Source organism: Haliotis asinina, chromosome 16 (assembly GCF_037392515.1).
Source record: "Haliotis asinina isolate JCU_RB_2024 chromosome 16, JCU_Hal_asi_v2, whole genome shotgun sequence".
Lineage (NCBI taxonomy): Eukaryota > Metazoa > Mollusca > Gastropoda > Lepetellida > Haliotidae > Haliotis > Haliotis asinina.
In genome coordinates, this window is record NC_090295.1 from 40,946,049 (window position 1) to 40,964,414 (window position 18,366).

Consider the following 18,366-nt stretch of genomic DNA (forward strand, 5'->3'; position numbering starts at 1 on the left):
GCTGCTGTCCAGGAATGCGGGTACGAAATCTAGCCGCATACCCCCTACTCTCCAGACCTGGTGACCCGTGAAGGTCCCGGGGTAGAATAGGCCTTCAGCAACCCATGCTTGCCATAAAAGGCGTCTATGCTTGTCGTAAGAGGCGACTAACGGGATCGAGTGGTCAGGCTTGCTGACTTGGTTGACACATGTCATTGGTTCCCAATTGCGCAGATCGATGCTCATGTTGTTGATCACTGGATTGTCTGGTCCAGACTCGATTATTTACAGACCGCCGCCATATAGCTGTAATATTGCTGAGTGCGGCGTAAAACTAAACTCACTCACTCACTCCAGACCTGGCACCAAGTGATTACCATCTGTTCTCAAATCTCAAGAAACACTTGCGTGGTCGTAGATTTCAGGATGATAAGGAGCTTATTGCTGCTACTGAGGCTTGGTTTAAGGACCAAAATGGCGCCTTCTACAGAGATGGCATCAGTGTCTGACAGAAAAGATGGAACAAGTGTCTTGACTCACAAGGGGACTATGTTGAAAAGTAAATGTGGTTCATACCAATATTTTGTGTTTTTCTATGCAAGGCTCAAAACTTATTGACATCCCCTCGTATTTATCTTGCCTAACACCTGAATTTTAATTTTACCATAGAAATAATCACAAAACTTCATACATTTGTATTACCATATACACCAGTTCTGAGAAAAGACATGGTTATTTATCTTATGTATGAAGGTTTGTGATTATTTCTTTGGTTAAATGTAAAATCTTCACACTTCCATTGTTACTGAAGTCAGATTACCATTGTAATTCATTGACAAAACATCATACTTTACACGTAAAAAAAGATATAACAAAGAAAATAAAATCCTTCAAATTGAATCTAAATTCATGATTTCTGTTATCACAAATCTAAGATATATTTTTAGTATGCAGAAAATATTCTCTATGTACAATCCATGAAACTCACTGTCAAAACTGAAGTTCCAAACATATTGCAATACAATTTGGCATACATACACCAGAATTGCTATATATATAGCCATACAACTGATTATATTGTTTTAAAATTGATTTGCCAATACACAGCCCCATATACAACCCTTTTGCTCCTTGAAGAAAAGTTTGTTCTGAAGATTTTGTTAATCACAAAACACAAATCAATGCAGGGTGTTCCATGATGTTTAATGACAAATGAAATGACAGCACATCCTGCTGTATCTGAATTACTTTACCCTAGTGCTTTGGTTAACTCAACACAGAAGGTTTAGAGGTAACAGGATCTTTCTACACGATACCACTGAGAAAGGGAATGACCATGGTGTAGACTGAGGAGGACATTTCATCCAGGCATCATTTCAAACAGAATTTTGTTTTCTGTGAGGTAGAGGTTTCTCAAAACATCTACAATGTTCTGTGAACATATTTTGTGTAAATACATGATGAGTTAATTGTTTGAGTTATTACCTTTCAAATCCAAATCCAAATCCTCTGCTAAGGTTTTCAAATGTTCAAGCCCCTTGGGTGTAGTGTCAATGGTATGCATCTGATAATGAACAACCGAACATTGAAGAAGAGATATGACAAATAATATCTCTGATGGTCATTTTCTGGGGTAATATGTCTTCTGAAGTTGAGTGGAAAGGTTAAGGCATGAAATGAAGGACACGTCAGACTTATCAAGAATCCAGTCTTTTGAAACATATACTCTGGGGCTGCACAGCATGATACTCGCACCTTGACAGTTATAAGCTTTTGTTAGAAAACAATCTCATCTAAATGGTAGCCAGTGGAAGAAAATACTTTCTGACTGAGGTGTTATATCATGACTGATTGTTGTTTAGGGTGACACTCAGCAAAATTGCAGTAATATGGTGGCGTTCCGTATAATAATGAAATTTAGACTTAACAATACAGTGCATAAACATCTATCTACAAAGTCAGGATACCATAATGTTTCAACCAAGTCAGCAAGCCTGACCACCAGACCTGATCTCGTTACTCTCTCCTTATGACAAGCATGGGTTACTGAAAATCAATCCTAACCTGTATCTTCATGGGTTAGTATGTGACTGAATGACTTTGGATAGTCTTTTATATCAAAACCAGTGTCACAAGCATATTTCCTAATTTGACAAACATTATGGATAACAACTTCATTCATACAAGATGCAATGCTTTGACACAGATTCTTGTAACACTGCCAAGCCGGAACGTACCACTGTCAAGCAGGAATGCTTGACAGCGGTACAAGAATCTGTATCAAAACGTCGCACTCTCACATAACAGAACTTGTTATCCATATAGTTTGTCAATGTACTTCCCAGCTTCAAACATGTCACTCAAAGAAGTTAAACGTATTCTAATGTACACAATTCATGTTTATTTCAACACCAAAGTGTTCAATGATCTTTAATAAATAATAGTGATATGGTAAACAAATACAAAATAATGTCAAGCTGTGCATAGTGTGATGAGATACACTGGGATGTGGTAGGAGCAAGTATCACATTACACTTGGCCATATCGCTAATGCTGAAAATCATCATATACAAAGTTATACAAATAAAAAATGTTAACAAAAAGACACAGCTACAGAATGGCAACTTCTTTTCGAAGAATGAAATAGGGTGATATTTAGGAGATAAACATCATGTGTTGGCCAATTTCCGGGTGTTATTGAGTATTTGAAGCACGGGAATATTTCATTTGAAACCTCCGGCTGACGCCGTCGGTTCCAAATGCATTCCCGTGCTTCAAATACTCAATAACACCCGGAAATTGGCCAACACATGATGTTTATCGACATTGTAAACACAAAAGTAAACCAAAGGGGTTTTAGTGTCTGCACTCGTTTATATCGAATACGGACACAGCAGTGAAGTGTCATCAGCTGGCCGTTTCAGCTGGTTCTCATGTTAGCATCTGGAGTTCCTCATTTGTGACGTCATTCTAACTTTACGTCACAATATGATTTGAATGACGTCACCACTGTTGATGACACAACAAAACAATTGTTTACGTGTCAATACGCGGTGAATAGTCTTTCAGTTTCCGGGAATCTAATACCATTTAATCATGTTTTTCAACCAATCAGATTACAGAACACAGTAACTTTTGGTTTACAATTTCCAATACATGTACGATAAACAGCTTGACAAGTACACTGACAGAATTTCAGCCATCAAGAGTCGTCAATCAAACATCTTTGTAACAAGTGTGCAGAAGCCTTTTTGTCATAACGAAGACACTCTGCCTCCAACTGTGGCAATTAAAACTAGGGGAATTAGTACTTACTGTATCTGCGGAATCAAAAGTGTCATCAATTTTTGCAAAGTAAAGCTTTCTACTTCGGAACATGATAATCTAACAAAACAACAAACAGCACTGTCAGTTGTTGATGCATGAATGTAACAAAATGAAAGATATAAAAAGTCTACATAATGTAAAGCACAGTAATCTATCCTGTCATCACAACATTATACTTTGATCGGTCAGTGTTTCAAAGTCTTAATGGAGTAAGCAAATAACTTGCTAAAACACAACCAGCAAGTTCAACTGTCCCTTGAGTACAAGCTATGTCTTACTGCTATGGAATGGTAAACAAAGAAAATCGTATCAGACAATTTTCTGGGGATATGGATATATTTCAAGGTGTAGAGTAAAATCTGTCTCTTGTGTTTTCAGCTGAAGCAAACAGCATTGTCAAAACAAAGGACACAGTTCAACATTTAACCCTGAATCTCACTGCAGGAAACTAAGGGACCATTCATAATCTATGATTGAGGGTGGTGATGATGATGATTTTTAGGGAGAAGCACGTACAATGTGAATGACCACCCCTAAAATCCCTGTGCAAAGTAAGTCACCCACCTGCATGTCATGTACAAAAAAATCAGAGAGGTGAGGGGGCCTGACCCAGGAGGTTTCCCCCTCAAAGCTAAGTGCCAAGTCTATGGAGGTTGTCGAGGTTGAGGAGCCCAAGGTGCTTTCTGCTTTATCTCTACTGAAGGTTCGGCAACATATAGCCCAAAATGTATTCCCCATGCTACAGTGCCAACATGTTGCCCAGACTCTGCTGAGTTCCACCTGCTGAGAGAGGCGTTGCTCCTATGCAGTCCTCTCAGACACTGTTCCATATCTTGCCCTCCCTACTAGAGGTTGTGACGATCCTTGTACTGGCGGTGGACGAGTGCGTGTTCACTTTGGTTGCCCTTAGGGGAGGCTTCACTTTCTCTGGTGCAGCTATGGCTGCCAAGCAAGCGCAGTTAGTACCACCATTTGCCCAGTCGGACTGCACCTGCAGGCAAACCGGACTTACGAGGAAGTCTACTGGAATGCCATGCAGCAGGTGTGGGTCGTGGTCCACGAGGCTTAATTTTCATGTACATTTTCATGTACAAATGCCTCCACCACTCCCCAAGAAAATGGGTGAACTCATTAAAAGAAATTTTGTAAAAAAATCATCACTCCCCACTTGCCATAAACTATGAACGGTCCTCAAGGACAACATGTTGGATCTAGTTCCACATTTAACTCTGTATCCCACTGCAGAGAACAGGAGACCCCGCAATTAAACAAGTCTCAACCAATTTCAGATGTGCCAGGTTCCCATCTTTAACAAGCTCCTCATAACTGTGAAATAACAGATAAAGGTCTCCAGGTAGTTATTACTGGTTTCTTATTGTTAACAAATAACTCAATCTTATCCCATTACACTTCATCAGGGATTGAGTCCTGTATTTGAGGCTCCTTGGGACTCACACACTTAAATATCATTATTAATATTGTACAAAACTATTGTTGCAACTCAGTTATTTTACTGTGTATCGTGATCATCACAGTTACTAAACTGCAAATGATATCATAAGCCGGCTAATAGTGATAACATATTGTTACTTGATCAACATATTAAAAAAAGTAATTTGGACTTTTTCTGTGTCCCTGTGGACACTCTAGTCTATTTTGTTGCGTCCATTGTCAATGTTTATGTGTATAGGGCGCGGGAATGTGCATCCTGTAAATCCCTTCTTTATTACGAATTACGTACTTAAAAAGAAAAAAACATGAGTTCATTAATATATGGTTTTATATATAAAATTAATGATAAGGATATTTGAACAATATACCTCACCTTCAATTAGTTGCACAGATATTTGTTGTCAACATATTCAATTTACTTAATGGCAGATTCCAAGGAAATTTGATCACCTGGACGAATAATTCTCTAATCATAGCAGATCATCATCGAGCAAGGGTTGCGTCTATCTGCTTGATCCATGGTAATGCCAGTTTGATTTTCCGCCGGTAGTTGACGTCCACCTTCTTGTTGTCTGACGGATCATACCAAATAGGGTTCCTTTCCAGGTAGACAGTCTCCAGGTTCTTGAGGGGAATGAGAGCATCTACGTCCTCCCAGCTCGACACCTGGTTGTCATTGAACTGAAATGAACATCAGCACACACTGTTACATAATTGAAATACACGTCATTTCGCTGATATCATCAGTTACTGTCACTTGTGTGATACCATCAGTTACAGTCACTCAAGTGATATCATCAGTTACAGTCACTCAAGTGATATCATGTTTTTGTCACTCAAGTGATATCATGTTTTTGTCACTCAAGTGATATCATGCTGCAAATATTTTAAACGTTACCACCATGCACCATTTCATAACTGAAATGTACTTAAATAACTGTCCTGAAATACTGCAGGACAGCCTGTGGGATTGCTGATTGTGTTCACGAGTAGTCAAGTCATCATCTTTTAGAGGTTTCTTACTCATTACATGCTGTAGGTGTATCAGGGGTTAAATACAACAGAAACACTACCCAAAATTCTTGAAGTTCTGTAAGATGTGCTATATTTTCAATCTTTTTAATCCTATTTTCTGCAAGATCCAGAGTCGTCAACCTCACCTGAAACAACGCACAAACTGACATCATTAATCGGCACAAATACTGACAAGCACAATAAGTGATTGTGGTTGGATGGTGTATTCAGCAACCCTTATCTATCACTGGCTTGAGGCTTCTAAACATGTGTAGTGACATCAATAACCTGCATCGAAACGTGGGAACCCTTCTGTCATTCATTGGACGGTCATATGTTTATTGAGTTCAGGAGTGGACAATAGTCTGACCCATGCTCCCTCAAAATCACCTATGTCACTGCATCCCAACTGCATAGATTGATGTTCTGCTATTGATCACAGGATTGTCTGACCCAGATTTGATTATTTACAAACCACCGCTGTCTAAACCGGCACTCATCGGGACTGAAGAAATAATCCAGTTTAGACAATGTGGTGGATTGTAGAGCTGATGATAAATGTTCAAGCCAAAGACGGGACTGAGATTTTATGTCGGTGTTGACACCTTGCTGGATTGGACAGATGCCGGTTTTGACAGCTTTCACTGTAGCTGGAATTTTTCAAGAACCATTGACTACTGACTGTGTAATGAGTTTTCATAAATGTATTTATTCAATCAGCCATAATTTGGTGCATATCAAATAACTTGTTATGGAAACTTCTTGTACCCGATCACACACGCAAGTGTAGAGCTTGCAACATTTCAGGTCCTGTAAAGCCCTGTACTCACATTCTTGTCAAGTCCCTGAATCTTCTCAATGCCGTTGTGGCTCAAGTAGAGCTCCTCCAGATTGACCAGACACTCCAGGCCCTGTATCGTAACTAGACGATTGTCCTGCGGAACAAGGTAGGTAAAGGGTCAGCCCTCTATGGAGGCAGTCAGTTGACAAGGAAGACTTTCCGCGAGTGCACATAGGAACAATGATTCAGTCAACAACACTATCACAATATCAGTTAATAAGGCAGAACATAAATTAGTCACAAAAGCAATCAGCATTTTAGTAAACAAGGCAAGCTAAAAGTCAGTCAACAAGGCAGTCAGTGAGATTAACAATGAATCAGTCAACAATGCAGACAATGAATCAAACAACTAGGCAGAAATCGAATCGATCATTAATCCTTTGTTAGATTTTTGTTACCATCTGACTACTAAACACCCTGCCTCGATTACTGTCCTATTGTTCTGATTTTGTGAAGGAAAATTCAGATTCACTGTAAATGCTCTCTGTATAGGCTGAAATACACCACATTTGTCATACTAAACATTTCTACCTCATGGATGTTTTGAAGACATATTTTATGAAACAATGTCTCCTACTTAAGTTAAATCAAATAAAAGTAGACAGTTACCTGCATGCTGAGACAGGTTAGGTTGACCAGAGTGTCAAGCCCTGACAGTGTTGTGATTTTATTCTTCCCAAGGAACAGGCTCTTCAGTGCAGTCATCTGCTCAATACCTTCTATAGTCTGTGAAGGAAAATCACACTGAAAGCACAAGAGCATAATCACGCCATCCTTGTCTCTTCACAATCATACTTGGCCATGCTACCGCCAACACTGACTTTCAGCAACCACCTTGATTCTGTTACCACCTACCCTGATTCTGTTACCACCTCTACCCTGATTCTGTCACTACCTACCCTGATTCTGTTACCACCTGCACTCATTCTGTTACCACCTCTACTCTCATTCTGTTACCACCTACCCACATTCTGTTACTACACCTAACCTGATCCTGTCAACACCTACCCTGATTCTGTTACCACCTCTACCCTAATTCTGTCACTACCTACCCTGATTCTGTTACCACCTGCACTCATTCTGTTACCACCTCTATCCTGATTCTGTTACCACACCTACCCTGATTCTGTTACCACCTCTACCCTCATTCTGTTACTACCTACCCAGATTCTGTTACCACATTCCCTGATTGTCACCACCTACCCTGATTCTGTTACCACCTGCATTCATTCTGTTACCACCTACCCTCATCCTGTTACCACCTCTACCCTAATTCTGTTACCACCTGCCCTGATTCTGTTACCACACCTACCCTGATTCTGTTACCTCTAAACTCATTCTGTTACTACCTACCCAGATTCTGTTACTACCTACCCTGATTCTGTTACCACCTACCCTGATTGTAACCACCTACCCTGATTCTGTTACCTCTAAACTCATTCTGTTACTACCTACCCAGATTCTGTTACTACCTACCCTGATTCTGTTACCACCTACCCTGATTCTGTTACCACCTACCCTGATCCTTTCAACACCTACCATGATTTTCTAGACACCTACCCTGATTGTAACCACCTACCCTGATTTTGTTACCACCTACCCTGATTCTGTTACCACCTAACCTGATACTATTACCATCTACTGTGATGCTGCATTCTGCTACCACCTACCCTGATTCTGTTACAACCTACCCTGATTCTGTTAGCTCCAAGTTCCAACATCTCCAGTTCAACAAGATGGTTGATATTTTCCACTTTCTGTATCTTGTTCTGCACCAAAAATAACTTCCTCAATCTTGTAAGACGTTCCAAACCTTCAATTTTCTGAATGTGATTGAATGACAAGTCAAGCTGTCTGTAAAACAAAAGGAGTTCATAATTTAACTCTGCCTGGAGAAAAATTAAATATGCTGGACAGAATCTGCTGTTGAAAATACAATCACTGTTGTTACGGACACATTATGGGTCACCTTCTGCAGCCCTCAAGCCTCATCTTATCATGATTATGTGTGGGCTAAGTCAGATTATTAGGTTAAAGCTAACTTACTCAAGGGTTACCAGTTCCTCCAGATTTTCAACCGTGGTTATCTGGTTATCATACAAATCAAGTTCTCGTAACGTCACCAAGGTGCTCAAACCCTCAATCTTCTTCACAAGGTTCTGACGGAGACAAAGGGTCTGGAACAGATATTGAAATACCTCTAAAAGTTAAATATGAAACCTTTAATATCTGACCAAACAATGATTTCCAATAGAAAACTGCACAAAACCTCACACCTCGAATACTGACTCTGATATTATCTCTAGAGCTGGGACAATTCACAGAAACACCAATACATTGTGATACATTTAAGTTGGATGCAGTTACCATAGTGACAAAAGGTGTATCGATACAAAACAATACACAACTATGTTAAAAAAACTGTATTATCTTAAACATGCTAAAGTATTTATTTAGAGAAAAATATGCATGTATGAGAGAGTTTAGCATTTGCTTGTAACAGTGTTAATGTCTTGATTATTGCCCTATTGTTCTGATTTTGTGAAGGAAAAATCAGATTCACTGTAAATGCTCTCTGCATAGGCTGAAAGACACCACATTTGTCATACTAAACATTTCTACCTCATGGATGTTTTGAAGACATATTTTATGAAACAATGTCTCCTACTTAAGTTAAATCAAATAAAAGTAGACAGTTACCTGCATGCTGAGACAGGTTAGGTTGATATGTGACACATTTAAGTTGGATGCAGTTACCATAGTGACAAATGGTGTATCGACACAAAACAATACACAACTATGTTAAAGAAACGGTATTATCTTAAACATGCTAAAGTACTTATTTAGAGAAAAATACGCAAGTATGAGAGAGTTTAGTGTTTGCTTATAATAGTGTTAATGTCAAACACAAATACCTTGAAATAAATCATTTTAGATCTTAACTTCAAGTTGTATGTATTGCGATGCATATCATATCACAGGTAAACTATCGCGATACATATCTTATCACAACATAGTGTATCATCCGAGCCCTAATTATCTCTATAGACCTTTCATATGATCTGTGTTGACTTGCCTACCAGAAAATAACATGATGTCTGTGGATAGCAATAAATAGCTTGTCTGTATGAAGACAATGGTGAAACAGTAGGCAAACCAGGGTCCTCAAATATTCACACCGATCTACGGCAATGAAGCACGGTATCATTTAATCATGGACAACCTCAACCCATTAAGCATCCTTGTACAACTATCTGAGTCTATTTCATATATCCCCTTTAATAGTCTTGAGTTTAGAGCTGCTTCTCAGACTGTCAGGAAATGTCATACAAGGTTTTCATTTGGACAACATTTACCACTATGCTCATACACTTACCTCACATCTTGTCAAATTTTCCAAGTTTTCTATTTTAGCAATACGACTGTGATTCAGGTCAACATCCTGAAACAAGAGACAGGAGAAATTAACAGTGTGACTGAGCTGGGTTTAACATAATGCTTAATACTCTTTTGTGAATGGCCTCCAGTAGCAAAATAATGATCCAAACAAGTGTTGGGAATTGGTTGAAATCTCACAATTAATGACTGGTTCTTTACCAACAAACAATCATCAGAAAACAATTGGCTAGCATCTTTTTTCACATTTTCCTGTTTCCGAAATATGTACTTACAAAGGCATCCTGATCAACAATCACCAACTCTTGGGTATCTTCAACGACTGGTTCTGGTTTAGGTTCTTCCTTGTCTGGTTCATCTTCGCTGGAAACTGTGCCTTCTGCTGCTGCCTGATTTTCAGCCACAGGATTTGCTACCTCATCTTTGATGTTGTCTGACATGACTGTTTAGCTTTGTCGCTGAAATGAAAAACGTGAATACCCGTTTAGAAATGTAGATATTATTTTCAAAATATTCAATACATTACTACAGCTATTTCTGTTACAAATATTTTTTAAATATTGGTTTAATACTATGATATAAAATACATTTATATGAATAAAATTGTCAGGTGTTGATTATCAACATTAAATATCTTACTACATTACGTAGTGAAGTAAATATACATAATTCCTTGGCTTCGTTTGGAAGCGATCGTATTGAAACAATGTTATACATTTATCACTGCTTATTTTATATATAATGTTTTAATAAAGATATTATGAGGGGCGTTCGTGAAACACTGTTTCAATGAATTGTAAGTCTGTGGAGAAAGATCTTTACTGTTTTTAGTTTTGAGGGAAATGTCTGAAGACAATCTCGTGTGTGATGTTGATCTGTGCAAGTTACACTGAGGAATGAAATATTGTGAAATGCATACTATAAATAGGAACTGACGATGAGCATGAGTCGAAGGCTATATTTTGCAACTTAGTCACCCTGAAACGTCAAGAATAACTTTAGTTTACATCAAGCTCAGCTTCGCCCCGAATGCAGAAAGGAATTCTGATTGGATTGTATGTAGGGGAGATAATTCAGCGTTGACGATTAGACCCACTAATAAATTCTCTCTGCTCGCTGGACAAACAGCATTGATATAACCCATTTGGTTTCTCGTGAACTTGTAATAAACGAAAATTACAAAGTAAAACATGAATTGTATGTGTAACAAACTGCAAAGTGGAAACAACTCTGGATTTCTCACATTTACTGCAAGAGTATGATCTGGGTTGTGAGGTTAGTCGCGTTCACTCATTTAGTGAACATTTATCCCAGCGTAATATTTCACCCTTTTCGTGATATATGGCGCATATGGCTGTACTTTTACACATATTTAATTGAATATGAATACTGGTTTTCAGTGTAGGAGAGACTTGGGTCAAGTGTAGCACTTTTTGCATAACTTCTTGTGAATCGATACTAGTCGACCGTTCACATAGTTGATCGGTATTAGATCTAGCTACTACATTGGCATCTTGGCTTTAAACCTCAGTGTCATTTAAATTTAACTCTCGTGTCATTACAAAATTATTACACGTGCATAAAATGCAATGATTGCCAGAGTTGCAACTGACCCAGGTACATTTGTTGTAATTGTAACAGGTGGACGGAGCAATAGTCACATAGTAAGTTCGAATGTAACGGTCAGTTTGTTTTCCAATAAAATTAAAATAAAATGTTAAAAGATGCTATCTTCATCAGTTGAGGTGGAAATGGATTAACATTAAGCCTTTGTCACCATCGACATTAAAATGTTTCAGGTTTACAATTCTTGTTTTCATATGTATAGAAGAAAGACAACACCAAAACTTTCACCCGAGGGCTAATATATTATCAACACAGCACTGAAAATATGTTACAGCGATAAAACTGGTAAAGAACTAACATATAACCTTCGTCATAATTTGCTCATTGTTATTACACAAAGGAAAATTACATGGGTGTCAATTTTAACACAGTGTTACGATTGCCCCTTATGGTAGCCATGTTTCATGCTACGTCACATGTTAACAACTTTGGGCTTCTCAAATATTTCTTCTTCAAAATATGTTGTAATACCTCACTTTCATACTTGAAAAGGTAATTTCATACCAAGCAACATTTACTGCATAAAGAACTTTTTATTACATTTTGTGAAAAATATACTTATCTGTGTCAAAAAGGATTTTTCGTAACATGTATCTAGAGAGCGGTTGAGAAACGCCTGGGCGTGTACTTATCGCAGAGAAGCCAAGGGAAATAACTCTACTCACCTACACTATGAGCGAAAACACTTGAGCGAAAACGTTCAGAGTAATCGCCCTTGTTACAATTGTCCCATGTGTCCCTTAGTACACGTCTGTGAGTATGGTTTTGCGCCGTTTTTAGCAATATTCCAGCAATATCACGACTGGGTACACCAGAAATGGGCTTCAGACATTGTACCAATCTGGGGAATCGAACCCCGTGTCTTTAGCGTGACGAGGGAACGCTTTTATCACTAGGCTACCCCTACCATCCTCAGTGTTGTTTAAAGCTACGCTGAAAACCTATATTCATACAAACCAGTAAAAAAGATAAACAAACATATATATTACCTGTCTTGTGACGCTTAATTGTGTATATTTCACTCTGTCTGCATCATGTACTGTAATGAATGTAGGGGATATTCCATTTTGAGATCATACCACATAGCTAGTGTATTTGATGTGTGGGTTTAGGTGTTCTATACGTGTATTCATTTTCTTCACTAAATACCCCCAAAACATCTTGACCTTCGGATATTTTCAACAACAAAAGGTAACTGTTCAGATTTCTTATGGCTACCAACAACCTATTCAGTTTGGGTGTAGATTCCGATCAAACTTCTTTAAATATACTACTCATCAAAGGTTTAGATTCTCCAGTGTAAATGTAGCCAATTACTTTAGTCAGCTGTTCTAAATTAGATTCTGTAAATATTCAATACTGTTTAAAGGCACCGTCTACACAAGAACTGATGCATTGTAAAACAAATTCATAACATTGGAAACATCTTGTAATGAGTTCAAGAAATGACGAAACTCAGAGAAGACTGGCGAATTCTTAACAAAACTTTACACCCAAACGCAGCTGTTCACATGTACGACATTTGCACATGCTTTTCAACATTTCGATGCACGATCCTCGAGCATTTCAACTATATAAGGTTTGCAGATGGTTTCCTCAAGTTAGTGGAGAAATTCAAGTTCGATGTAAACCTTTTACAGTGCAATAAACTTTTAGAATTTGTTTTCTGAGGTCACAAAATGTCTGCCAAGAATTTCTTCTCTGCTAAACAAACCTCATGGATGACAACTATATTTCGTGAGTGGGACGTTTCGATACAGATTCTTGTACTGTTTTCGAGCAGGTACAAAACAGATTCCAACTTCTAAAATGCCACTCAAAGAAGATATGAGTTTCCTATTTAGTGTCGCGCCTGTCTGCTACGTCTGACGTCTGTTACGTCGTTGTCAACAACGTCTGTTTGGTGTAACAATTTTTAAACCACCTCTGTTTAGTGCTACGTCTGTGATCACACAAGCGTCCCGCTAACGACAAATGTCCCAGGGGTACTAGACGTAATATTTGTAATTTAAGGAGTGTGAGTGAGTGAGTGTGTGTGTGTGTGTGTGTGTGTGTGTGTGAGAGAGAGAGAGAGAGAGAGAGAGATGTCGACATCTTTAAGAAGATGGCTATAACACTAGACGCCAGGTTCCAATTTGGACACCCATCAATTTTCTACATAGATTAATTCACACACAAGAATGAAAAGATAAAGACATGCGTCCACAGGTTACCCCTACACATGACCATTTACCGTTTATTTTAGAATTTCCACTTTTTACAATTTTGCTTACAACCTGAGTCGGCATTGACAGAATTATGTGAAGAGTGAGCAGTGTTCTTCTGTCACCTTCAAGGACCTCTGCTATACATAGAACCTGTGGGTAGAAATAGATATTTAATTTACAGTCCGCATGGAGTCCTGTGTCTATACTGTACCCCACAGCGCACTGTGCCACTGTCACGTCTCATTCTCCAGTGACAGGTGCCCGGTCACAGTCTCAATAAATCTCGCATGTAGTTCCTGTACAGAATGTACCTTCAAGGTCGTTGTAGGAAATAAGGCCGGTAGCAACCGAAATACAAAACATAACAAAGAATGCCACTGAAAATTAGGGTAAATTCAAGTACCCAAAGAAATACCTTACTTGGCTACCAGTCTGGAGGTATAATGACCAATTAAAACCTGTTAATTAGTGTTCGTACATTCTCTTACCACAGAGGTTACGTGTCATATTTAGGACGACATAACACTCGACCTCTGTGGGGAAAGAATGCTTGCAAAGAAACATATGTTTTTCACGCTAAGGTCAACTTGAACAATGAAAAGTCAACTTTTCATACTGAAGTTGGGCAGCATTATTTCATCCCAAAATAAACATCACTAATCTTATGAGTGGGAGTTGGGTCGGATTGTGTAAAATCGCTTGTGTTGCCATTCACCTTTTTCTGTAACATGAAAGTTATTGATTGTCCCCCATTTTAAAAAAAATGTGAATAGATATAGTGAGTTTTTATAAATGCTTAGCTACGTTACATTTACGGACATAAATGGGTAAGAACATTGTGGTTACTTTCCAGGTATATGGAATACCTTTACCTCCCAGGTATATGGAATACCTTTACCTCCCAGGTATATGGAATACCTTTACCTTCCAGGTATTTGGATACATTTACCTTCAAGGTATATGGATACCTTTACATTCCAGGTATATGGGATAACTTTACATTCAGGGTACATGTATATGGAACACCTTGCTGGAGCTACCAGGCGTCACATGGATACTCCACGTCTATCCCACCTTCATTAATACCACAGATTAAGAGTCAAGGTCAGATTAAATAAAACATCTTTCTTGTTTGTTGATTTACACTTGCCTTTTTTGCGCAAAAATGTCTATATTAAGCAGTTGTTTCAATTTGGAAATCGACGCCTAATGCAAGGCCATGAGAACTTAAGACAGCATTGTCTGTCTTTGGTATTAAGTGCTGCCAAGGACCTTGGCTGAATGATACGTACTGCAAAGCCATGAACACTAAATATAGCCTTGTAAATCTTTGGTGAGGAACCCCCTTGGCGGAATGCCATGTAATAAAGGACATGAGAACATATGAAAGCATTGTCTTCTTTGGCATCAAGTGCCAGGTACCCCCTTGGCAGAATAACACGTAATATATAATACAAGGTCATGAGAACATATTTTAGCATTGTCTACCATTGGTATTAAGTGCCAGGTACCCCCTTGGCAGAATAACACGTCATATATAATACAAGGTCATGAGAACATATTTTAGCATTGTCTACCATTGGTATTAAGTGCCAGGTACCCCCGAGGCGGAATGACACGTCATATATAATACAAGGTCATGAGAACATATTTTAGCATTGTCTACCATTGGTATTAAGTGCCATTAACCCCCGAGGCGGAATGACACGTAATATATAATACAAGGTCATGAGAACATATTTTAGCATTGTCTACCATTGGTATTAAGTGCCATTAACCCCCGAGGCGGAATGACACGTAATATATAATACAAGGTCATGAGAACATATTTTAGCATTGTCTACCATTGGTATTAAGTGCCATTAACCCCCGAGGCGGAATGACACGTAATATATAATACAAGGTCATGAGAACATATTTTAGCATTGTCTACCATTGGTATTAAGTGCCATTAACCCCCGAGGCAGAATGACACGTAATATATAATACAAGGTCATGAGAACATATTTTAGCATTGTCTACCATTGGTATTAAGTGCCATTAACCCCCGAGGCGGAATGACACGTAATATATAATGCAAGGTCATGAGAACATATTTTAGCATTGTCTACCATTGGTATTAAGTGCCAGGTACCCCCGAGGCGGAATGACACGTAATATATAATACAAGGTCATGAGAACATATTTTAGCATTGTCTACCATTGGTATTAAGTGCCATTAACCCCCGAGGCGGAATGACACGTCATATATAATACAAGGTCATGAGAACATATTTTAGCATTGTCTACCATTGGTATTAAGTGCCATTAACCCCCGAGGCGGAATGACACGTAATATATAATACAAGGTCATGAGAACATATTTTAGCATTGTCTACCATTGGTATTAAGTGCCAGGTACCCCCTTGGCAGAATAACACGTCATATATAATACAAGGTCATGAGAACATATTTTAGCATTGTCTACCATTGGTATTAAGTGCCATTAACCCCCGAGGCGGAATGACACGTAATATATAATACAAGGTCATGAGAACATATTTTAGCATTGTCTACCATTGGTATTAAGTGCCAGGTACCCCCGAGGCTGAATGACATGAAATATAAGCCCATGAGAACGTATTATGCTATTGCCTATATTTGGTGTTCAGTGTTGCTTGGACCCGTGAAGGTCTCGGGGTAGAAATGCCTTCAGCAACCCATGCTTGCCACAAAAGGCGACTATGCTTGTCGTAAGAGGCCACTAAAGGGATCGGGTGGTCAGGCTCGCTGACTTAGTTGACATATGTCATCAGTTCCCAATTGCACAGATCGGTGCTCATGTTGTTGATCACTGGATTGTCTGGTCCAGACTTTATTATTTACAGACCACCGTCATATAGCCGGAATATTGCTGAGTGCAGCGTAAAACTAAACTCACTCACCCACTCACTCAGTGTTGCTTGGAACCTCCTTAGCAGAATGACACGTAATACAAGGTCATGAGAACTAAATGTAGCATTGTCTGTCTTTGGTATTAAGTGATGCTTCGAACCTCCTTGGCAGAATGGTAATGTCAGTTATGCAAGGTCACGAGAACTAAACATAGCATTGTCTACCTTTGGTATTAAGTGCTGGGTCCACCATGGCGGAATGTCATGTAATGCAAGGTCATGAAAACATGATATAGTATTGTCTATCTTTGGTTTTAAGTGTTGCCTGGTACCTCCTTAGCGGAAAGACATCATGAGTTTTGTAATCAAAGCTAACGACGATTTAATGTCAGTGTAGAAGAACGCAAAGATAAGCTTCATTGGTGACAGGAGTGAGTGAGTGAGTGAGTGAGTGAGTTTGGTTTTACGCCGCTTTTAGCAATATTCCAGCTATATCACGGCGGGGGACACCAGAAAATGGGCCTCACACATTGTACCCATGTGGGGAATCGAACCCGGGTCTTCGGCGTGACGAGCGAACGCTTTAACCACTAGGCTACCCCACCGCCCCTGGTGACAGGAACACTAGGGTGAAACTGATGCAGCTGGCTATCACACCAATCGGGTGGGTGCCTTCAAATTCATGGTTTACATAATGCGATCCTGTCTTATGCAATGCCAAAACATGGATGCACCTAAACAACCGATATTTTGCGAATGGAAATCGATGAAAGGGAGATAACTCTAAATTTGTTTTTCTTGTTTCGTCTGCAAAATCTAGTGATGGCTGGGAAAACAGTTGACCAAATAAATAAGTTTCGACAAAACGTTCAAATGTAGTCCCTGTGAATAATAAGAAGGGGAATTACACCGCGGCGACTTTACTACGACAATACCAACGGGGAAAAACAGCAAGATGCACGACTCGAATAGTTTGATTCACACAGGTTAGCTGAAGTATACGATCAAACAGTCATGCAAAAATTTACATTGAGGTGTTCGGTAAGATAAATGCCTCGTTCACTGGTCCCTCGGGGACCATGGGTTGAGGTACCCTTTGAGCTCAGGTAACATAAACATACATCGAGGGTACCTCAATAACCCATACCCCTCTCGTGACCAATGAAAAAGTTATAATATATCACGTTTGACTAATAGGTTTGTACAGATAAGTTAAAATGTATTACCGAATACAGTTGTAATTCGGACCCAAAATTGACACTAAATTATGATTTCATCAATTAATTGTCCGAAGTAAACAGGATTCATATTTTTTCAAAATAATTCCGAGATTTCACCCACAACAGGAACATACACTCACAAAATATTAGTATATTTTACATACAACTCTGTTGTAACTGTATTTTGATCGGGTAGTTTTCTGATGTTTTTTTTTTAATTCTGTTGTTTTCCATCTCCCGATAAAACACCCCGCCACATTCTCGTTCAAGTGTATCACGTGACGTGAGGATTGAGAAGTGTGTAAACAGGAGACGAATGCTATAAATTACAGGAATAAAAGCAGTAATGACTACGATATCCCGGATTTCTCTCTCTCAAATCCTCGAGTGCCACCCATATAAATAAAGGAGTAGTATTAACCTCACAGTTG

The 18,366-nt window shown here is 38.9% G+C and overlaps 1 protein-coding gene across 3 annotated transcripts; it reads right to left on the minus strand.

Annotated features, from left to right (window-relative positions):
- Positions 1-1,165: 1,165 nt before the first annotated feature.
- LOC137267887 (protein phosphatase 1 regulatory subunit 7-like) lies at positions 1,166-11,064 on the minus strand. 3 transcript variants are annotated; one of them, XM_067802331.1, is made up of 9 exons: positions 10,929-11,064; positions 10,285-10,467; positions 9,990-10,055; positions 8,660-8,790; positions 8,305-8,467; positions 7,223-7,339; positions 6,603-6,707; positions 5,832-5,918; positions 1,166-5,439 (listed from the first exon to the last, which is right to left on the minus strand). In XM_067802331.1, exons 2-9 carry the CDS (start codon positions 10,447-10,449, stop codon positions 5,242-5,244), a joined length of 1,032 nt encoding a protein of 343 aa, XP_067658432.1. In that variant the 5' UTR covers positions 10,450-10,467; positions 10,929-11,064; the 3' UTR covers positions 1,166-5,241. The 3 variants fall into 3 exon arrangements, with proteins under 3 accessions (XP_067658432.1, XP_067658433.1, XP_067658434.1); XM_067802332.1 differs by having other exon boundaries at positions 5,155-5,439; positions 11,017-11,058; XM_067802333.1 differs by having other exon boundaries at positions 5,155-5,439; positions 10,946-10,988.
- Positions 11,065-18,366: the final 7,302 nt, after the last annotated feature.

Coding starts and splice junctions, on each gene's coding strand:
- LOC137267887 (XM_067802331.1), bottom strand. CDS start 10,449: ATGTCAGACAACATCAAAGATGAGGTAGCAAATCCTGTGGCTGAAAAT. Junction 8,791..9,989: donor AAAATTTGACAAGATGTGAG/GTAAGTGTATGA, acceptor TATCTGTTCCAG/ACCCTTTGTCTCCGTCAGAA. Junction 8,468..8,659: donor GAGGAACTGGTAACCCTTGA/GTAAGTTAGCTT, acceptor TTTGTTTTACAG/ACAGCTTGACTTGTCATTCA.